Source organism: Ostrinia nubilalis, chromosome 23, assembly GCF_963855985.1.
Source record: "Ostrinia nubilalis chromosome 23, ilOstNubi1.1, whole genome shotgun sequence".
NCBI lineage: Eukaryota > Metazoa > Arthropoda > Insecta > Lepidoptera > Crambidae > Ostrinia > Ostrinia nubilalis.
This window is the reverse complement of record NC_087110.1, coordinates 11,061,729-11,085,280: the sequence shown is the minus strand read 5'-3', so window position 1 is coordinate 11,085,280 and position 23,552 is coordinate 11,061,729. Positions and strand designations below refer to the sequence as shown.

Here is a 23,552-nt window from a genome sequence, read left to right as displayed (position 1 = left end):
AGATAAAATATGTAATACGAATATTTACCTGTCAACACAATGAGCTGCAGTCAGTATGACCCGCGGAGTGACCAGGGATGCCCCGCAGAAGTGCCATACGCCCCAAAATCTTAGTGAGACCTAAACAAAATAAGCAGGTAGATAACGCATCACATCACGCTAAACAAACACTAAGTACTGGCGCCGTAGGTGTTGTTTAATCATCATCATCATCATCATCATTTCAGCCATAGGACGTCCACTGCTGAACATAGGCCTCCCCCAATGCTTTCCATGTTGATCGATTGGTAGCGGCCTACGTCCAGCCCTGTCCCAGTCCTTGCTACCTTTATGATGTCATCTGTCCACCTTGACGAAAATGTGTTCTTTACCTACTTATTTTTTTTTAGTGTGAAATAACGTAGAATGATTAACCAATAAAATGTTCGTGAATGTATCCGCACCTGATGTTAAGTAAGATGCAGTCTAGGGTAGTACATAACAATAAATGCCTATTCACCCTTGCCTTGAAGAAGTGCAGTAGTTGCTACTTAACTTTAGTAGGTAGTTACTATTTAACTTTTTGGTTGTTTCATACCTGGTATGGAATGGAGCCGTTTGCAGCTTTGGTGCCTCCTACTATACGCTCCCAGTCCTCACGGGCGTTGGGATCAGTGGATGAGTAGAACTCCGATGATACTGGTGATAAAAATGATTATACTTATCAATTTTATTACTGTGCCCGCGACTTCATACGCGTAAAAACAAATAGTGTCCCGTTTTTCGACGCTGCGACGCCTCCGTTCCCTACGGCGGGGGTTATATAGATTAATTACTAAAATATAATCTGTAGGTACCTGGAATACGAATAAATATCGTTCTTGTTCGTTATAGTATGTTTTTTTTTGTATGAAAAACGAAACAGTGTTTCTACCGTTGTATCAGAAATACGAGTACACTATGATTACGAGAGTTATTCGTGCTAAGGGTACAGGGTGCCTGTAGTATAGTTATGAATTACTACGATAAAACACATTAAAATCATTTAGGGACTTTTAACTTTCTGGTAATTAAAATAACGAATGAGATGCCAAAATAAAATCAAAAGAAATATTTTTGCAATTAAAACAAAAGCAAGCAAAAAGTATTTGTCAGAAGTGGGATTCGAACCCACGCCCACAGAAGTGGACTGCGACCTGAACGCAGCGCCTTAGACCGCTCGGCCATCCTGACATACTAAACGAGCTCGAAATTAATAGCCGCTATCGACTTGTAGCGCCGAATATAGACTATGACGTCATGAGTTCAAGGTAGTCTAGCAAAGTAAATGAAAGTAGTTTTGGCATAACGATGACGAATGTACAGTAGATAGAATAAATTACGTTCTATTAATATGCCTATACATTATACATATGGTATGATGTTTCAGAAAATAGGCAGTACAGTAGAACCTTGATAACTTTAACCTCGATAACGTATTAACCTCTATAAATTCATAAAATGTCCTGTTCCCTTCCCCTCGGAGTCCAAAACCTCTTTTACTTAAAAAACGAACCCTCTATAACTTAAACGAATAATTTGGGCTTTGCACCTCAGTAACTCAAAGTTGTACTGACGACGACCTTTGTAAGTTAAATCATCTGTCAATGAGACGAATGTGCAATCAAAGCAGGTTTCCTGTAGACCATTGTTATTGTCCATTGCTTACACGTGTTTACCAAATGGCTTCAAATGTAAACAATAGACTAAAGTTTAAGAACAGTAACTTATTTGTTTGTTTGTGTCAGTATCTTTTAGCCTTCGTTCCGGCAGCATCTCTTTGCACACAGCACACTGTGAGTGAAAATGAATTCAAAACGAAAACTGAAAGCATAAACATATTATGCTGAGAATTTTATATAGAATAAACTTCAATAAATATACCTACCTTTAAATGTAAAATAAAGTAATTTAACCTACCTCGTCTATCTTTATTAGTCTTAAACAAAGCTCTTAATTGAACCTCTGTAAGTAAAAATATAAACCGATAAAAACTCTTTAACTTAAACCCTTAGTAAGTAAAAACATCTATAACTCAAATTATTTAACGTTTCCCTTGGTCTTTATCTTATGGAGGTTCTACTTTTTGGATTAGAACGGGAACCAAACCCGGGACTGGAATATCTAAAAAGAAAGTTTATTCGTTAACACGACAAAAACATAAACAACGAATGGTTAAAGTAAACTTATCTTTATAGAGGTTCTTCTTTCAGCTAACGATGGTGCCATAATAATAAATAAATAATGTGCACCACTTTCACTTTTGTCGATTATATTGCGCTTAAGAGCGTTTACGCGAAGCGCGGCGTTTCAAGGGGCATCATTGGAAATGATTCGCGCGCGGCGTTTTTTAATAGTTTTCAAATGGTTATAGCAAAACAATAACAATGAATTATATATCGTTTCAAAGTAAATGTTTTAAAGAAGATGTTATTTTATTATATTAAGCTATTTTTATGTTGAATTAAAAAAGAATAATGGTGTAAAAATCACTTTGATTTTTGGGTATTTCACGTTCTTTGAATTTGTGATTTCTTATTGTAAAATGCTTAAATCGAAGAATTTTCTCAACTAACTATTTGCCTAAGGATCTATGCTATAGGATATAAATGTTTGTTATATCGTTTTCACAGTTCGTTTTCAGCCAAATGACGTCCACTGCTGGACAAAGGCCTCCCCCAAGGTTTTTCACAATGAACGGTCCTGCGCTGCCCGCATCCAGGCTCTTCCCGCGACCTTCACCAGATCGTCGGTTACTGTTTTCACAGTATTTTTATAAAAATTTCAGCTTGGAAACTGACGCTAAAGTGGAAATTTGAAAACCTGTGTGGACTTATCTTGATAGAACTCTTAAATACTATACTAATCGAAATATTTTCTCAATTAACTATTTAGACGACGAAATTGCCTAATTATTTATGCCTATAACATATTTGTAATGTAACTGGTTAATTATTGTAACGGGTTGAAAAACTACTGTTTTTGCGCCAAACGGCGTAAACGCTCTTAAAACGGCCTCTACGTGTTGAATCTGTATCCCAACGCAAGCCTTATAAAGGACCGGACCACTTTTGACCCGTGAGCTCCAACCAAAGCGTACAAATAATAATAAATAATAATAATTAAGATTTCTAACTATTTTAATAATGAGAAATATTATAGTAATCTTAGATTATTTTTGTACGTTCTCTAAACAATATAATAAATGTCATACATATAAATTACATAAAGAAAAATTACCATGTTTTCTAGCTTACCAAATAAGATAGGGCTGCCTATTTACTTAAATAAAATAATAAATGTATTACATAGAGTATCTAAATAACAATTAAATTGTTTCGCTCACCAAATATAGGGCATAGTATTCCAACAAATACCAACGTTTTGACAAACATTTTGCTCTCTCTTCAGTAAACAACTGACACTTTGAATAGATTTTTCAGTTTTATACAAATCAGTTATCTTGTACCGACGACAGAACTTCAAGCTGTACATTATTGTTGTAAAATCGACCTAATTGCAAGGACTTAAGGTGCTATAATGTCTAGTTTGACATGCCGTTTTGCGTCATACATGATGCGCGTGAGTGGTGCGCTAAATAGCTATGGTGATACCCCTATAGTGAATTGTTCCTAATAAATTTAAATTGTGCCTCATGCAATCTAGATAAAAGTACATTTATTATTCTTAAGGTAAACGATGATGTGATTAAAAAAAACTTTTTTTAATAACTTACAATATCAAATTAACGAACTAAAGTCGCTGACATACCTAGCCCGACGGATTAGCAAGCTGAAGTGGCAATGGGTAGGGCACATAGTACGCAGAACCGACGGCCGATGGGGCAGCAAGGTTCTGGAATGGAGGCCGCGTACCGGAAAACACAGCGTGGGACGTCGTCCCCCACAAGGTGGACCGACGATATCATAAAGGTAGCAGGGAAGCGCTGGACGCAGGCCGCTACCAACCGTGCGATGTGGAAGTCATTGGGGGAGGCCTATGTTCAGCAGTGGACGTCCTGTGGCTGAAATGATGATGATGATGTTGATGAAAAACTTTTGAAAAAATCATCGCAAATTGAAAATAAAGCTTGTAAAATGGGCACAAGACTGCATAAATAAAATTAAATACAGGCTATTTAATATACTAGATGAATATTATTTAACATAATATTATAACTACATACATTAGTTTTTACTAAAGAGATTTTCTTACTGAGCGGCGTCTACTACGTCATTATGACGTTTCTTAAGTTTTATGAACAAGGATTTTTGTTACACACTGTATAACATACATAACTTTGGATATAAAATGCTTGTGCTCTTTGCTTTGTCTCACTGTAAAAAGCATCCATTTACGTTAACCTCGTATGGTTTTCTTTTAAAGTACATATAAAGGTAAGTTTAGTTTGGGATTATTTATTTATTAAAAAAAATCGAACCGAAACAAAACCGCGGTTGACGTTATTGTCGGTACGTGAACAGTAATTATTAGACGTTTCAGAAGAAGAATTGCGAATAATTACATGAACGACACTGTTATTACAATCAATCTGTCGTACAATAAATCATTTGGGCTATACACGTCACGTTCCTTAGTTAACATTCGGTGCGCGCGCAGACTCGAGCGATTTGAGCGAGCGCGCGCATACGAAATGCGTTTGATCGTCGCGAAATTATCGCGGGGTTTGGAGAGGTGTGAAAGGGATTGGAGGTGGAAAGATAATAAATAAATAACAAAATAAATAATAATCCTTGGTCATTTTACACTGCGCCGCTAGCCCCAAACTAAATAAAGCTTGTACTATGGGTGCAAATTGGGGACGACGGATATAAACATACTTAAATACTTTTTTTTGTAAATATGTAAATACATATTATTATTATACATAGAAAACACCCAGACCCGTCACAGAAATTAAAATTCATCATTTCAATTTCAGCCTGGCCGGGAATCGAACCCGGAACCTCTCGGCATAGTAGTCCGTTCTGAACCACTACACCAAACGGCCGACATAATGATCCATTTCAAGAGGAAAGTTCAGAAATTTCACTCAAATCTAAGCTAGACTAATGTAGAGCTGGATCATTATCATTTTGGCCTATGGCACACCCCTTTTGACCGTAAGTCTCTCTAAAAGATTGCTACAAAGCACGTTACTGTCAGTCATCTTTTTAGACATTAGGCGGTCAAGCTGTATAGCCAGGATTTACAGCTTGACCGCCTCAAAGTCTCAACCAGAAACGGACAAGTTTGTCTGAGGAAGCTGTCATTTGACCGGTAATGAAAATTTTCAAAAGAAAATTAGGAGGAGTTTGAAGTTTAGATCGACTTCAGTTTAGTGCAAAGTAGTTGACAGATGACAAAGGATTTCAACTGTCTATCACGGTTCATGTTCAGAACCTGGTAATAGGCAGACAGACAGCGAAGTCTTAGTAACAGGGTCCCGTTTTTACCCTTTGGGTACAGAACCTTATAAAATATGTTATGTCACAGTAGGTACCATTATTATGGGATCCTACCTAAGAAAGTAGGATTATGGCAAAACCCACCACTTTAGTGGAGGAGGCTCTTATGCCCGTTTTCACCATGAATTCCTATTTTTTAAGTGACCCCTATGAAAACAAAATTCCTGTCATGTGTCACTAATAGGGGTAGCTTAAAAATTAGGGATTTATGGTGAAAACGGGCATTAGTCCAGCAGTGGACTGTAAAATACTGTTGATGATGATGATGATGACCTAAGAAATACTACATACCTACCTTAAAAGGTTAGAAATGTACCTACGCTAGCCTGAATAAATCATAACTGATACAGATTGTCTGGTCATATCCAAAGGACGTAGTTCCTGGTCAAATTCCTTCAGCAGATGTCAGGAGGCGCCGGGCGGCTTTATAGCTCCGGACCGGATGCCGCTGTACAGTTACTATTGGTGACAACCACGCTGTTACGGCTATTACTGCTATTAGGCAAATGGAGTTCCTCAGCTGGTGGAATGGTAAAAAATATAACAGGGTTGTGTCAAAACGCTTTGATGATTCTGAAACTTCCTGCTAAATTACTCAGGATAAAACTAGGGATATAACATAATTATTTGCGTGCAAGAGACCCATCGAGACGAAACACAGCCGCCAGAGTTTTGGGCTGACACTGTGTAGGTTTGTTGTCGACACGATAAGAAGAAGAAGAAGAAAGAATTCAGTCACTCGGTCATGCATGAGCCCAGGGGTTTGTTTCATTCTATCTTCAAAATTATTGCAGCAAAACCTATCTAAGTATAGCTTCAGAAACACTCCTTCTTTTTTCAAGAGCCCTATTAAGAATACCCTGGTCCCAGTAAGTCCCAGTCAAGTTTTTTCGCAACAATGAATAGCCTATGTTTTGTATTTGTTACATCGAAATTGATTGAATTGTCAGTCGTTTAGTTTTTGCTAACGTAACAAACATATTTACAGAGTTGCTTTCACTTTGTAATATTCGTTCGTTTCAGCCAAATGACGTCCACTGCTGGACCAAAGTATCCTCAAGGATTTCCACAACGTCATTTATATTATAATATCAGTGTCAATACACACAAAATAAAAAATATATCACCCCAGAGGCGCAGTCTGGAATGGTGTCTATTTTATTATTTATCTATTTTATTAGCAGGCAGCCCTGAACCTTATGGTCAATATCGGAATCGAATGCCGACGCGTGCCGCCATAAGGCCGGGGAACAATCACCATGCCATGGGTCGTTTGGGAAATAGAGGATGTCGTCTATTACCCCATTGCGATCGCAATGTTGATCGACTATGTCTTTATTAGGTCTTTACTTATGTGTTTGGAATATAAGTTCTATTTTACTGGATATAAGTACAGTAACTTCCTTTTATGTGTATGTTGAAGGGAAAATGTATAGGGATATAAGGGTGAATAGGAGTTTCTGTCATCAGATAGCCTACTTTGTATAAATTTCTTAGGTGAAATTCTCGATATTTTTAATAAATTGACCAATAGGATATTTAAAGGGACTTTCTAAACACAAACAAAGCAAGAAATAAACAAGAGAAAGTAAATTTTTGTCTGTTACCTTTTCCTGTTTGAACCAATCTCTTGAAGAGGGAAGTTACAGTTATTTTATTTATCGTCTTTGGTTTACCTACTAACTACACTCGACATCAAATCAATCGACCCTCCCGCGACAAGCACTTTCAAACGTATGCATCCCCTCTTCCCACCAATATTGGCACCATTTAAAAGCCTAGTTCTAAACTTCATTTCATTAAAGGAAAGGTTTTTACCCCAAAAATGTGTCTGTAGAAGAATCCAGAGTCACTTCTTCAAAAAATAGGTAGTTACGCTTGAGCCAACTTTTATGGCTATAAAACTGTTAAGTTGGGATTAATCGCTATCCATCTGTTAAAGAGGACAAGATAAGTGTGATCATTATTTGGTTTTATAACCATAAAAATTTGTCTAATTGATCCCAGAGGTGAGCCCAAAGTGAGGTCTTTTTTCAAGTCACATTTATGGTATATGTTATCATTTATTAAGAAATTAAATGTGTTTTTCTATAAGGATATTTATTTGGCTTTCAAATAACACCAATATTGTTGGGGCACCATGATTGTGTCAGAAGAAAATCTTTAAAGATCGCGTCGCGGAAAGTGCGGTTTATTTGATGTTGAGTGTAGTAATAATATTTTTTATTTCAGAAATAAAAGCCATACTAAAGGCAAAGCGAAATACATTTTAAAAGAGGTAGTTAAGCATTTAAAACATAGTATTAAATCAATGTTTATGTAATATAGACTTTTGATAAATCAAATGTATCTTTGATCGTGATAGAGACATAAACGCGGATGAAGCCGCGGGCAAAAGTAACTTAAAAATTCTTAACATTCCTTAAAAAAACTTGCATGGCTTGTAAGGTATTGTCGGCAATACATTGTTTGTGTATCTCAACATACATTCCTTAAACTTCAACAATCTTACAGATCTCAAACTCAATCATTGTTATTTGCTCAGTTAAGAGTTGATTGGTTCAATGTATGAAGTTAAGAAGCCTCGATGTGGAAAAAAGTTGGAGCTTTCTTTTTAATTTCTTGTGAGTATTAATAATTTACTTACACATCGTTATTAGTGATATTGTTTGTGGATAATTAATTTCTTTTCAGCCAAATGACGTCCACTGCTGGACAAAGGCCTCCCCCAAGGTTTTCCACAATGAACGGTCCTGCGCTGCCCGCATCCAGGCTCTTCCCGCGACCTTTACCAGATTGTCGGTCCACCTAGTAGGAGGCCTGCCCACAATAATTTTAATTTTAATTTTAATATTGAGGATAATTAATTAAATCAATTAATTAATTAATTACAATTTTTATTTGCATCTTGTAAATAGCCACTCGTGTATTGGAACAATCTACATACCTATTAGAGAATCAATAAGTGATAATAGAAGTGTTTTCATGAAAAAACTTGCTAATAGAATTATTTTGTAAACAGTTCAATTTGTAGAGTTTGTTTCCTATCAAATAATTTAGGTTTATTTCTGTCACAGAAAGTTAATACTCATCCCGCAATAAAAACTGCATTATTGAAAAAATCTCCTGTATCATAAAATTCAAATTCAAATTCAAATTCAAATTTTTTATTGCATATTAAGTGTTTACAATTGGGTCTTAATCTAAACAATGAGCTTATAACTTAATAACCCGTTAATGGGTATTGCAATATTAGTGGTGAGAGAGGACTAGTCTAAACTTAGGTCTAGCAACTTACATTATGAGATGCCTTATCTTAAAAGAGTTTGTTTACTATTAAAGAATTCATCTAATGTATAAAAGCAAATCAAATCAAATCAAATCATTTATTGCATTGCATTACATGTGGTTTGATAGTTGGTGAATGGTAGGGCAGCGCATCACATGCACCCTGCAAGGGCATAGCAAGCATTAAGTATACATTTTACAAAATAAAAGAAGAAGTTACAATTTTAGATCAGTAGTAACAATTATTAATTATGTTATTTAATTATATTTCATTTAATAATATATTTATTCAATTTTAAATTTATTGCAGCCTAGTATAATATTCATCAATTTTGTAAAAACACTTACAGCAGTTGGTAATTAAATATTTTTTTAATTGGTTCTTGAAAATTTTGAATTTAGTTTGGTTTTTTATCTCTATAGGTATTTTATTATAAATTTTTACTGACATAAATAGTGAGCTGCATGTAAGTTTTTTAATTCTAGATTGTGGAAGAAAGAGTTTATCTTTATGTCGGGTGTTTAAATTATGAGTGTCTTTCCTCTTTAAGAAGAAGTGCATATTTTTAAAGACGAATGTGCATATTTCCAGAATGTATATCGATGTGAGCGTGAGGATATTAAATTTTTTAAAAAATGGTCTGCAACTTTGGGTATTTTTAATTTGGGCCATAATTCGTATACATTTCTTTTGTTGTAAGAACAGATCATTAACATTGACGCTATTCCCCCATAGGATTATGCCATATTTGAGCCATGAGAAAGCATACGCGTAATAAGCTGAAAGGGCTGTCTTCATATTGGTACTTTGGTTAATTTGGAAAAGGGCATAAGTAAAACGAGATAGCTTGGTTTGAATTTTCTCTATGTGAGATTTCCAATTTAAGTGACTGTCAATATTTATTCCTAGTAGGTTTAACGTGTCTACGGTTTCTATTTTTTCATTGTGGTATTTGATAGATATGTTTAATGGTGATTTATTATAAGATCGATATTCCATTATTTTAGTTTTTTTTAAGTTTATTCTGAGATTGTGGTTTTCAAGCCATGCAATTACGTTTTTTAAGCCATGCAATTACGTTTTTTAAAGCCATGCAATTACGTTTTTTAAAAGCGAAAGGTCACTGATTGACTGACTCTCTCATCACGAAATCTCAGAAACTACAAGTGCTAGGAGTCTCAAATTTTGCATGGGGGTTCCTTTTAGAACGTAGGTTCTCAGTAAGACGGGATTTTGCATAATTCAACCCCTAAGGGGGTAAAACGGGATCCACGTGTACGAAGTCGCGGGCGGCCGCTAGTATTTAAATAGAAATACATTCACGAAATAACCCTGAAAAAGATGAAATAAAAGTTTTTTCTCTAAGCATGATATTAAGCATTCATGAGAATGTGTTATTTTACTTTTAAATCTCTGCAGTTATCTCGCTAGTCGGCTGCCAGTTCTTCGAATGCCACGATGACCCTGGTTACGACCCTGGGGAGGGCCCGCTGACTGATCTGCAGTTCACCTGGCTGGGGGCTCTCCAGTACATCCATGGTAAGATGAACAGAGAGACAATATGCGAACATCAGGCCTCCCTAACCTAAGCATGGGGAGTGCAGCCCAAATCCACTAACAAAATCGTGGACTTAGAGCTAAGGGACATGCAAACATCAGACCACCATAATACGTCTCTTTGTGAGTGTATAGGCCAAACCCTCAATTTTTCTTAGTAAATCAGAAAGGGTTTGCAGTAACGAAGATTAAAAGACGTGGTGGTGATGATGATGATGATTTAAGCGACAGATATCACAATCTGTTTGTTTTTCGTAAACAAAAGACATTATCCATAAAATACTGGTCCTTGTTCCCAACACTGCAACTCCTGTTTAACCATGGTCTTAACTCTTACATCTTACATTATTGTATAACCGGCCCTAAATAAGGTGTCTGAATGCCTATGGATTCCGGTCTATGTATGATAAAATCAATGAAATCAAGTGTGTTCATACAATTTTATTTTTATAGACCGACGAATTTTTATAGACTGTAAGTGTGATTCCATAATTTCAGTAAAGAACGGGACGCCCCATTACTTCCGCGTGCCTCGGGTGGTGCTGATCACGAGGCAGTTCGCGCTGTCCACCGCCATGGACGCCGCGCAGATACCCGAGGGATATGCCTTGTGAGTCTCTCTTCATTACTCTCAATTCAACCAAAGGACGTCCACTGCTGGACAAAGACCTCAAGGTTTTCCACAACGACCAGCCATGCGCTACACACATCCGGGTACTTCCCAGCCCAGGACCTTTGCCAGATTGTTAGTCCACCCAGGGCCTGCCCAATTCTTTACTATTCCTCTTCTTTCGTAGCTACACTCTTGACTGAATGGTTGTGGTGGTTGTTATAACTTGAGCGTAGCTATAATGACGTACTGTTTCTAAGTGCTCCTTGCACAACCAACATATTTATTTTACCATCAACTTCTCTCTGTCAGAGGAAACGTGGTCTTCGGCGAGTACGAGCGTGACGAGGCGGAATGCCAAGTGACCATCGACGACCTGGCCAGCGGAGCGCAGTGCGACCCAGCGGTGCTGCTCATGCCGATCGCTGACGTCCTCCTCCATCCAGAATACAAGCACTTCGGAGCCAAGAACAGCATCGCTATACTGAAGATGATCACGCCTATTAAATCTAGTAAGTTCTCTTTAAACAGACAATTCAAGTCCAATCTTAGTGCCTTAGAATGAGAAAGTTCGATCCCAAATGAAATGGGAGAGGGCTCAGCAGAAGAAGAAGTTTCTTTAGTGTGTATCATTCTTCTATCCCTCTCATGGCGATTGCTCCTCCATTCTAAATACTAGCACTTCGGGGCGAAGAACAGCATTGTCTATTAAGTTCTTTCTTTGTGTGTTGGAGTTTTCCTTCGTGATTGAACAGGAAATGAGGAGGTCTATAGGAGAGCCAAAGTAACTGATGTAGCATGTGGCAGTGATCTGGACCTAGCTCTTAGAACTGTTGGCTATTGCGGTGGAAATCCCTAGAAAGATCGATGTTTAGCAGAAGACGCAGTAATCCTTCTTCTTTTAGTAGAAATGAGATGAGATGAACTTAAGTTAAGATGTTTGTCTGATGATCTGAGATCTGATCTTTCTAATGTCTCCATTTATGTCTGTTTTAGTATACATGCTGCCTGCTTGTCTTCCATTCAAGAACTATCTGATTCATAGGAATGGGAAACAAACTAAAGAAAGACTGTTCCACGTTGATTTCAGCAGCGGTAAGATCCATCATAATATTATTAAATAACAATCGCCATAGCGTATTTACCTACGATAGCTTATTTGATGGTTACGAAACGTGGCTTCTCACATAGGCCTCATAAAAACCTCAGTTTCACAGCTTGCTATGCTCGGTATTTCTTTAAGATCGAATCAGAAATGAGAAGATCCGTAAACGAACAAATTCGCCTACATAGCCCGACGGCGGCGATATGGAAATCATTATGTTCAGCAGTGGACGTCTTGAATTGATGAATCGATTGTCAAGTTGAATGCCAAGTTTCTTACACCTTTCTGGCAATTTTTTTGTCTTCCTCTCTTTCTTTTCTCTTCTTCAAAGTATCTTTAAATATTTGAAATTTCAGATGTTCCTAGAGATTTTATTGAGGAAGAAAAAGAAGTTACCCGTATTAGACTACTCCCTAGAGAGTTGTGCTTCTTATACGACTCACCAGACGTAAGAAAATATTTTCATTAATAGTTTTATGATATAAAAGTTGTTATATAAGAGTTAGAATTTACAGAAAATGAAGGACCGGTCTTTGTGGACAACCTCCGGGGAGGTAATTGTCCAGCAGTGGACGTTTTTCAACTGAAACGCTCGAAGGAAGCGCCTGAACGCAGGCAGTGCAGGACTCACCGTTGTGAGTGTTTACGGGGTAGTGTAGGTAGTGATACCTTTGTCCAGCTGTGGAAGTGTTTCTACTAAGAGAAAGAAGAATAAAATGTTCATAATATTCTTACAGAACAGTACAAACAAAGTGGCTAACAGGATAGCTTGCAGCACAGGCTGTGGCTTCCATTCCGGAGCTCCCACGCTGGTGCACGAGCATACTGGACATTGGTCTATTGTTGCTCTATCTCAGGGTAAGATTCTTTTTCCTAAAGAATATACATTTTCAACAGAATACATAGTTAAATCCTACTCTAGGAATTCCTTGATCACAATCATACTTAAATAGAGTAAGCTTTTAAAAACTTACACTATCACTCTTTAAAATGACGTAAAAAGACATTAACACTGGCACATGTAGGTATACCTTCTTGTAACTTCTAAAAGATTCTACCTAGAGTTGACCCTTAGTTAGAGATTGGCAGAAAAAGCGATATGAAAACCCAGGCAGACTCCAAACTTGATTGATTGATGTTATCGTCATCAAAATGCGGATGATGTCGTGAACACAGCTAGTACATAAAGTAGCAAAAAGAAAACATTTATGTATTACAATCATGTCGTGTTTCGTGGACTGTTATGTTTTGCAATCTCAAGACCACATAAAACATTTTCTGTACCACCGCTTTCAGGAGGGTACCCCTGCCCTGATCCCCTCAGGAGTCGACGTCCCCCTGCACCACCAAGACACCTCCTTCTCCACCCATACGTACCTTGGATAACTGCTGCCATCACAGGCAAATCTGTGGGGGCTTTTGCTAAGGATGATCCCTTTGGTGAGTTGGAATCTTCCATCTACTTTCCCTTTTCTCTACTTTTAATTGATGCTGTCAGCTTTTTGACCCAAAAGGTAAAGGCAGAAGAGTGTTCTTTGTTGGATTTATTCTCTCATTGAATGGTACGTCAATCCACAAGGTGGACCAACGATCTCATAAAGGTAGCAGGATGCGCTGGATGCAGGCCGCTACCAACTGGTCAATATGTAAGTAATTGGAGGAGGCCTATGTTTAGCAGTGGACGTCTTGTGGCTGAAATTATGATGATGATGAGCGAATGAACTGGATCGTATTTGCTTCCTCACTCCACCAAGATCTATCTATTTATCAATGGATAGCATATAACTCTGGAGTTTAGTAATAGATGGGCTGTGGATTTTGTATTACTTCAGCACTACTAAGTTCTACCTTCTAGGTCCAAAAACTACTTCGAAATTCCTTTGAGATTGCCTATAATTATTATCTGTGGTGCTGGGAAGAATTCAAGGCTCGAAAGTTTGATTCTTTATCTTATACTTGATTTGTATCATTAATGGCAGGCGTGTTCAGTCAGTACATTCTAGTGTAACCAAGGAATTAACTTCAGGTTTTCCTGCTCATGACAGGGTTCATCATGCCCCGCGCCAACATCTACGACCTCATCGGGCACGGCTGGCTGGGCCACTGGTGGATGGGTGGCCTCCGCTGCTACGACCGGGGCGAGGCAGCTGACGACATGTTCCGTTTCTATCACGAGATCTTCCAGGTCAAGCCGGTTACGAAGACCTACCTCAGCTATTACTTGGAGGTCAGTAGTGATAAAATTCACGTAATAAAATGCACTCATAGTAAAGTTCTTGCTCCGTACAATCAAACTGTGGAATGGACTGTCGTTTGCGGTATTCCCAGACCAAATGATCTACAATCTCTCAAGAAGCGAGCATAAAGGTTCGGCCAAACCAACGCGATCAGCCGGCGTGCAGCGATGGCGACCAGACTTAAGGTTCGGCCAAACCAACGCAATCAGCCAGCGTGCAGCGATGGCGACCAGACTTAAATGCATTGATCGCCATCGCTGCACGCCGGTTGATCGCGTGTGATCGCGTTGGTTTGGCCGAACCTTTAAATGCATTGATCGCCATCGCTGCACGCCGGCTGATCGCGTGTGATCGCGTTGGTTTGGCCGAACCTTAACTTAATACCTTAAAGGCCGGCAACGCACCTGTAACTCCTCCGAGGCTGTGGGTGTCTATGGGTGGTGGTAATCACTTACCCTCAGGTGATTTTTTTACTCGTTTGCCTCTTGTCCCATAAATAAAATCAAATCCTGTGGTATTTTTTATAGATTGATTCAGCCCACGAGACCATGATCATCTGCGTGAAGGTGGGCATGCCGTACCGACTGGGATCGCCCAAGGTTTGGGAGTTGGACACACCTGTGGTGAAGGTAACTATCACCATCCACTGCCAAACATAATTATGTCTCCCCCAATGATTTGACCATGGGTAGACGATCTCATAAAGGTAACAGGAAGGCGCTGGATGCAGGCCTATGTCCTGCAGTGAATGTTTAAGTTGAGGCAGATGAATAAGATACATCCTGCGAATCAGAAGAAGATAACTCACAAATAGCTTTTTTTAAATCTTCAACGAGGAATCTCTTGGCCTGTATCTCACCTGATGGTAAGTGACGATCAGGTCGAAGGTGGAAGCGAACTTCACCCGGAATCCTCAACCACGGAGGAACTGGCTATATTACCTCTAACTGCCGGAACACAACAATGCTGTTAACATTGTTGCAGGTTCGAGTCCCGACGGTGACGTTCATGAACCTGTACAAGTTCCAGGTAGAAGCCTGGGGATACAATTCCACCGAGTCCAGTAGTTCCGAAGAGAGCTCATCTTCTAGCGATTAGATAATTAAAAGTTTGCAAAATCAATAATTTATTATTTTCTGGACTATTCATAGTTACTCAGGCTGAAATGTACATGTGTGACGTTTCCACAACATCACACATGTACATTTCAGCCTGAGTAACTATGAATCAGCATGATCTCTGATGAGAATATTGATAATCTCCAGATCATCAATATTTCAATAATAGGTACTCTTTGACTCAATGCCGTTTGATAGTTTTAATAGTTCACTCTCAATAGTCTCGATAGTCTATCAATATTTATACATTGTGAGAGTGAACAGGCACTTACAGCAATTACAGGGAGGTATGTACCATCCTAGACTGCATATTATCAGGTGTGATTGCAGTTAAGTACTTGCTTTGTTCTGAATGAAAAACAACTATTTCCAGGTAATCGATTATCGTTAATATTGCTGATATTGTGGGACAACGATATTTCACTCCCCCTCAGCTTTTGATTATTAAATAGAGGCAGTAAGTCCTTTATATCGCCTCTAAGTTCTAAAGTTTCTAAAACTCCTTAGTCGCTACCGTTTCGTAATCTTAATCATGTTTTCAAAAGGCTTATAAACACAACGTTTTGCAAGCAAAAGCTTTATCTTCCAATAAATAAGGATAAGCGGGTTTCAACAGAAACTATAGTTCAGAGGTTCCCAAACTGTTCTTGATAAAACCTCCTTGGTACAAACAAAAATTTAAATTGTCAATCACATAAACAGGTAGTTTTAATTTGTGGCGTAAAGTAGCAAAAGTTGCATCTGATGCTATAATTTTAAGGATTTCTGCGGAACTTATTCACTCATTGTCTACAAAATCCAATTCTTTATTATTATGTGGGTTTTTAGGACAATTAGATATAAACGTTTAACTATAGCTAGTCAGGACACTTTGATATAAACCTCTATCTATAGCTTGCCCACTTCGGGACATCTTATCGACTGGACTGGCACTGAGAAGAAGTAGCGGATGAAACACATTTTCCTATTACGGGGCATACATTTAAGCTACAGAATAAGTTACTGATATTGGAAAAAAATCACACAGCGATTGTGGGCATTTGGCATGACTTCCCCTGTCCTCTAGGGACGTCCCGACCACTTTGGGAACCGATGCCCTGCTCTAAAGACACTGCACTCGGAGGCATACCATTTCGAGGCTACATAATGACTGTTGTAGAGCAGAAGTGGGCAAAAATAACTGAAAGTCAGCCTCTTGTTTATACAATAGATTTTACAAGACATGTAATAGAATATAGGGGAAAAACATAACCCTCCTTCTGGCGCAGTCGGGTAATAAACACACAGCGGCAGCGATTGTGGTCGGCTTGCATGTCTTCTGCTACCCCCTTGGGGCTACCACCCACTTTGAGAACCGATGTTCTGCTCTATGATAAAGACACTGCACTCGGAGGCATTCCGACCAATATATTCCTGTCTTACGAGGGCGTGGCAGATAAATCCTTTTGCTAACGGGCTGTTGCAGGATCGGGCAAGTGCGATCGTGGTCTCTATTTGGGTTCAATATGTAATCTTACCGGAAAGCGCAGCGTATTACGTCCATCCACAAGGTGGACCGACGACCTCATAAAGGTAGCGGGAAGGCTAGATGCAGGCCGCCACCAACCGGCCATTGTGGAAATCATTGGGGGAGGCCTTTGTTCAGCAGTGGACGTCCTGTGGCTGAATGATGATGATGATGATGTAATCTTACCACCTGTCACAACTAATTTACGCCCGTATTAGGTACTATGAGGCCACAAACATTACTATGAGGCCTCACAGTGCGCGTGGACGCACAGGGTGACACACGAACCAATCACAGAGCACCATTTAACAACGCTGTGCGTTCGATTTGTTGCTTAACTTAAACAAGCATCGTTTGTGAATACGGGCGTTAGGTGTCAAGCAAGATTTTCCTTATGCCTTCGCACATTCATGGTAAGAATTCCAAACTAATTCTTCTAATTCTTTTAATAGACGGCCCTCTCAATGGGAAGTACTTTTAACATTAAATGATTTTTGCCAGCGTGTAATTATTACCCATTTTCGTTAATGTAAATTAATATAGCTCCTATAACATCTACATACGATGCCATTTAGCTTTATGTACCATCGTCCATTATCTACGAGTACCAAGGATTATTTTTGCCTAAAAGTTCTTTGGAAAAAATCTAAATGGAAAGACAGCGATCAGTAGCGCCTTCTGTACTAAAAAGACCTAAAATGATCTATTGAAGGATCTATGAAAGGATGAAAACTAGTGATGGGCCGACTATGGTCTTTGCCGACTAACCGACTAGCCGACTAATCGGTTTTCAAATTGCCGACTAGTCGGCCGACTAATCGGCAATGCCGATCATTCTAATACCTAGTTGTCGGAAGATTAATATCTACATTTCTTAAAGAAATAATAATATCTAGATTTATTAAAGAAATAAAGATATCGAGATTACTTGAAAAAACTTCTTAAAAAATAAGATTTCTTAAAAATATGAGAAAATAATATATTGTACACCTAAGGTAGATGTCATCATTTTCGACGCAGGAAGGGTCAGAGGAATGACAATGATCGCCTACTGATACTCCACGGTGATGGTCAGCGAGCTGAGGGCGTGGGGCACCCCCGCCTGCATTATCACCACCGTCGGAATAGGCAGAGCCCGCCATGCAGGCGAGCAATGCCAGGGGAGACTGTGTTAGTTGATGCCTTTGTCCGGATTCCCATAGTTTTTTTGCATTCCATCGCATTCCAGTTGTTCGCATTATAAAAGAGTTACCAAAACGCTTAGTGCGAGCTAGTGGAATGTCGACAATCTAGGGATGGTGCGCTAACCTGCGACGCTAACCTGCGTCTGGTTCCCCGCACTAAGGCGATCGACGGAGCACAGGGATTATTTTAGTGGGTAGTATGTAGTTTGCCTTATCCTTTCGATAAGAGGAGCCCCACATTACTTACCCTATCCCCGCAAGGTAGATATGCAATTCCATGCATATTTTCCCCGAAAAAAAAAAACCTGACATCATTTTTGTATGGACAAATGACATACCTAAATGTTACACTTCACACGTATATGTTTGATGATTTCCTGGAAATTCAAAAGTGGTTGGAACACGTCCTTGGTCAATCATCTTGGTGATTATGAGTTTTATTTATTTAACACATTTGTTTTATTTCATTTCTTATGTGCCGATTATAATCGGCATATTTTGCCGAATAGTCGTCACTAGTCGGCCGACTACAAATGATGCCGAATAGTCGGCTTTCCCGACTAGTCGGCGACTAGTCGGCCCATCTCTAATGAAAACTTTTGAAGAGACTCCGAGAATTTTACATCCATCTTGCAGAACCCTAATAAATCGCTACATCTCAATCGTGGGCAATTCGAATGTAGATCTTCGGGGAGGCTCTGAAGGTGGTTTTTTGTCGCGCAATAACTTTTAAACGGAATGTTACAAACAAACTCAATAACACGGCATTGTTGTAGCGTTGGGAAAACAGGAACAAAATAAATAAGGTTGTATTTATTGGAACAAAAGTAGGGATTTGTTCAGCCTTTGTTGTAGTGTTTGCGAAATACTTAAAAGACTTGTGGCCTTATTTGGTACACGTGTATCGCGATTAAGGTTGTAAGCTAGCGGTAGAGAGTGGTGGAGTCTCTATGGACCAGTGGTAAAGAGTGCTAAATTCTATTCTCAGAAGGGACATAATAATGTAAAATTACGTGTTATTATTCCTAGTCTAGATTAGACAGTCCATTTCTATGTGAAAAATAGACTGGTCTGGTTTTATTTTCTGGTCTGCGTCTTTTTCCTATGAATTTCTAAATCTCACGTTTCTTCATACAAACTTTGGACCCCTATTTCATACCCCAAGGGGATGAATTTTGGAAAGTCTTTATAGATTTAAACGTTTGTTTGCGAACGCTACCCTGTATCGCGATATGCAGCGAGCCAAAGATGGCAGCAGATATTACCTCCGCCCCGCTCGTAAGTTCATAACAGAACAGCTTTCGTGAATTAAACATTTGTTTAATTGACTTGCTATACCACGCCATGACAAAATACAGGGTGATATTTAAATCGTTGGCGTCCTTTTAAACTCTACACATGATAAATAGTACAATCCCCAAATATGAGACAAATGAGTTAACATTTTTAAAATTGCAACAATTATAACCTTGCGACAGTATCAGGGATGTTATGGATATCCGTAACCGTAACCGAAACTTTCGGATATCCGAAATAAAAAAATATCCGAAACCGTAACCGAAACCGGTATAATATTATTCCTATATCTGTAACCGTATCCATAACCGAAACTACATATCCATAACATCCCTAGACAGTATATCAAACTTACCTACTGTGGCTTATTATTTCGATATAATGGATGTCATTTAGCAACAAAAATGTATCAAGTCTGATGTGCTGTTGCTGTACAATCGTCTTAAACTCTTTATAAGAGTTCACTAATACAAGTAAATAGTAAAAATAAAGAAAAAAAACTCATTAGATTTGTCTCATATTTGGGGAATCTACCATGAGTAAAGTTAATATTGAAAGGATGCCATTGATCTATTTCACCCTGTAGGTGTGTCTTATGGTGCTGCTATAAGGGTCACTTTACTAAAGTGACTTTGGAAACGAAATGTAATTGCTGGCGACTACAAAAATTTAAATTAACACCGTGAAGGCGGGTATTGGTTTAACAAGTCAATGTTTATGTGCCGAGTTTCTCCTGTTAACTGTTCAATATAATAATTTGAATATTTTTTCTTCCGAACTGTCAATGATGTTAAGGTTTTAAATTAAAAAATCACTCTCACTCTTTATATGTATATTGTTGACATCAAAAAGTCTGGCAAATAATATTCTTCCCTCATATAATTATGTATAAGAGCATAAAAACAATAATTCTAATCATTGACACCAATTTACTTAGGATACGTAGATATATAATTTGTCTCTATTCTTTTGGCTTTATTTTCCTTAATTACTAAAATAAAGTTTGTATATTTCGCAAGAGATCATGACAAATATTTATTTTTATTTGTTTAACCGACAAACAAAAATAATTTACCCAAGACTGTAAAATTTTTACCGCGTATTTACTTTTCGAAATTCGAACACAGACGTCTTTTGTTTCACAAAAAAATAAACATTCCAAAAATGCCAGATTCAAAAACAAAGAATGCTTTATTTTTTTAATACGTTCGGAATCGGGTCAGTTTGTCGAACAAAAGATTTTGGGATCGTTTGATATCTGACACCAAAATTAATGGCGGGATTAGCGGTTCTGACATTCTGGTAAATGCATTTGGGTAAACGTATAGAGTTACAACGTTTCCAGTTTCGAAAAACGAAGAGAAAAGGGTAATACTCGTATTATCTGCTATTATCTTTTTGTAAGAAAATGTAGGTTACAACATGTTTCAGAAATTTTATTTAAGTTTCAGGGACACAATTTTCAAAATTTATTTTTAATATAATATTGTTCACATTCAGGCAGTTTTGTAAAAACTGTTTTTATAACTTGTTATTATCTAGTACATGGACCTATAAAAAAAGGCGGACGGAACTCGCGCTACAACAAAACTGTGACGCAAAATTTTGGCGTTTGTCTATTGTGTGAGTGAATTTAGGGATGCCATGTTAGCCAAAACATTTTACCCATTTATTTTAAGAAAAACATAGATCGGCAGATGTTACTTGGAAATGTAGACAGAATTATTCCGTCCCATTTTAAAAGGATGAAAGGTGAATGCGTTGAGGTAGGCGCGAAATTTTCAATGTTCAAATTTTCTTACATTGTTTGCAAGTCAGTGTGTCAGTCAGGGTATGTACATAATGTTGATCAAAAATGATTCACGCAGTTACAAATTACGAATCTTGTGTACATTATAATCATAATCTTATGCAGCATCAATATATTATTATTATCTCTGATAGATATTTTTTAACATACAACCTGACACTGACTTGCAATCAATGTAAGAAAATTTGAATTTTGCAGTTCCACATTTTTGGGAAGGATCAAATTTGCCTATGAAAATATATCCCATTAAAACACAATTATTATGATAAATTATTTTATTTCCATAGTATGCGTAATAAATAACTAAAAAGTCCTAAAATTATTATTAATTTCCCATATTTCGGGTAATTTTCCCACGTAAATAACTGAGAACACTGGTCTTTGACGTATTATTTTTTCGAGTGAATGACGTTTGATTTCAATTAATTTCAATATTTTAATGTCGGGAAATAAGTGATTGGATTATTATTTTGCCTGTGAAATGTGATTCCTTAATTTTTGTTTGTTCGAACAGAACGGTTTTTACACAATTTCATCACACAAGACATGTCGTATTCGTGTTGTTTTTTCGCTGCTTAAATGTGTCAACTGTGTGAAGTTTGCACTCGAAGTGGTGGGTAAATCCGCGAAACAGTAAAAAACTTATGTTCCGATCGATAAAAAAAAAACTGTTGTAGTTCTGGTAAATTAAACTTCTGAATAACGATTCATACAAGTTTCCACATAAGGCGCCATGATCCATATTGATTAAATACTTCAAGTTATTTCGATAATCAAGAAAACACGCACAAAACGTCATTACCATCACAGTAAAAATACTGACCTTTGCCGTTGTCTTTTAATTTTTTTTACTTTACCTATACACAGACCAGATTTTGATTATAAATTTAAAATGTACATATTTACCGTGACAAAATAACAAAATTATATTGAAATCGTATTAGCCAATAAAATGGAATCATGAATTGAAATATTGTCACGAGAAATCGTCATAGCCATCGCGGCAGCATCAAAGGTTCTTTAATGTGGCCGCGACGCGACTTATCCCCGCTTGTGTCCGCGCGTCCCACTCTTCAATTCGTTGCTCGTAACAGAACAGAATGCACGTAAAATTTACGCAGCTCCGAGACTTTTTAAACTCCGAAAACGAGAGACACTCGCAGTTTGTCATCGGCTCGCGTCATTCCCATTTTGTGCGATTTGGTAAGTTTTATATATCGATATTTTTCTAATAATTAGCACTTTGTAGCATGTGATTACAATAAAAAAATGGCGATATTGAGGTGTCCCAATAGTGGTGACAATTATTTTTATATAATTTTAAAATCGTTTTCGTCATTACCATTAACATCATTACCATATCATTTAGGCTTATGGTGATGACACTTTGTATATGGTAATGATGACTATGAATGGTTTCCTAAAAGAACAATGGGACAAAACGTCCCCAGAACTGTAGCACTTTAATACCTACCTTATAATATGATAGTACATGATAATACTATAATTTTATTATAATATGACAGCTCAAGTGTGACATGCATGTCTCAGAAAAAAGTTATATCTAAAATAAGAATCCATAAGCAACCCTGAAAAAATACATACAAAATCACTTTTGACCGACTTCAATGGGTATCACGACAGCTTGACCCCGGGACAATTCGACTCCTGTGACAACTCGACCCCTGCGACAACTCAAACCCTGCGACAACTTGATTTTTTTCAACACTCAACACTTTTGACTTACTTCAAATGGTTTCACGACTGCTGGACCATACGACAGCTGAACCCTACGACCACTCGAACCCTCCGACAACTTGACCCCTGCGACAACTCGATTAAATTACTTTTGACCTACTTCAAACGGTATCACGACTGCTTGAGCGTTAAGAAAACTCGACCTGGACACCTCGATCCTTGCGACAAGTCGATCTCTATTACAACTCGACCCCTGTGACAAGTCGAACACTGCGACACGTCAACCCCTGCGACTACTCTGAACATTTATTCTAGATTCTGTTCAGGCATTGATTGATGGAGCTAAATGGTTTACAATAAGTATCATAGTTGTCATCGGGGTCGAACTGTCGTAGGTTCCCTACGACAGTTCGACAACTGGACCCCTGTGACAACTCGACCCCTGCGATAACAAGATTAAATTAATTTTAACCTACTTTAAACGAAGCTCGACCCTACAAAAACTTGACCCGGACAACTCGACCCCTACGACAAGTCCAAAATATTCAACTATGATACTTATTGTAAACCATTTAGCTCCATCAATCAATGCCTGAACTGTATCTACAATAAATGCTCAGAGTAGTCGCAGGGGTTGACGTGTCACAGTGTTCGA

At 38.0% G+C, this 23,552-nt stretch overlaps 2 protein-coding genes, 2 long non-coding RNA genes and 1 other non-coding gene across 5 annotated transcripts in view; 2 read left to right on the top strand and 3 right to left on the bottom strand.

Annotated features, from left to right (window-relative positions):
• Window positions 1–2,506, bottom strand: part of LOC135083408 (ATP synthase subunit gamma, mitochondrial) — an 89,425-nt gene extending 86,919 nt beyond the window's left edge. Inside the window, exon 1 of the mRNA XM_063978149.1 lies at window positions 2,502–2,506. The gene's annotated coding sequence lies outside the window, so the exon portion shown is untranslated. The remainder of the gene's footprint in view (window positions 1–2,501) is intronic.
• Window positions 29–667, bottom strand: LOC135083338 (uncharacterized). Its single transcript, XR_010259580.1, has 2 exons — window positions 578–667; window positions 29–120 (listed from the first exon to the last, which is right to left on the bottom strand). It is a non-coding gene; the product is annotated as an uncharacterized LOC135083338 (long non-coding RNA).
• Trnal-cag (transfer RNA leucine (anticodon CAG)) lies at window positions 1,129–1,212 on the bottom strand. Its single transcript has one exon. It is a non-coding gene; the product is annotated as a tRNA-Leu (tRNA).
• A 5,518-nt stretch (window positions 2,507–8,024) lies between the features above and the next one.
• LOC135083236 (uncharacterized) lies at window positions 8,025–14,412 on the top strand. The gene is made up of 9 exons (XM_063977974.1): window positions 8,025–8,110; window positions 10,195–10,314; window positions 10,831–10,942; window positions 11,255–11,454; window positions 11,939–12,037; window positions 12,404–12,495; window positions 12,785–12,905; window positions 13,344–13,487; window positions 14,093–14,412. Exons 1-9 carry the CDS (start codon window positions 8,074–8,076, stop codon window positions 14,410–14,412), a joined length of 1,245 nt encoding a protein of 414 aa, XP_063834044.1. The 5' UTR covers window positions 8,025–8,073.
• Window positions 14,413–14,817: 405 nt separating this feature from the next.
• Window positions 14,818–15,409, top strand: LOC135083451 (uncharacterized). Its single transcript, XR_010259609.1, has 2 exons — window positions 14,818–14,913; window positions 15,269–15,409. It is a non-coding gene; the product is annotated as an uncharacterized LOC135083451 (long non-coding RNA).
• The last annotated feature ends 8,143 nt before the right edge of the window (window positions 15,410–23,552 follow it).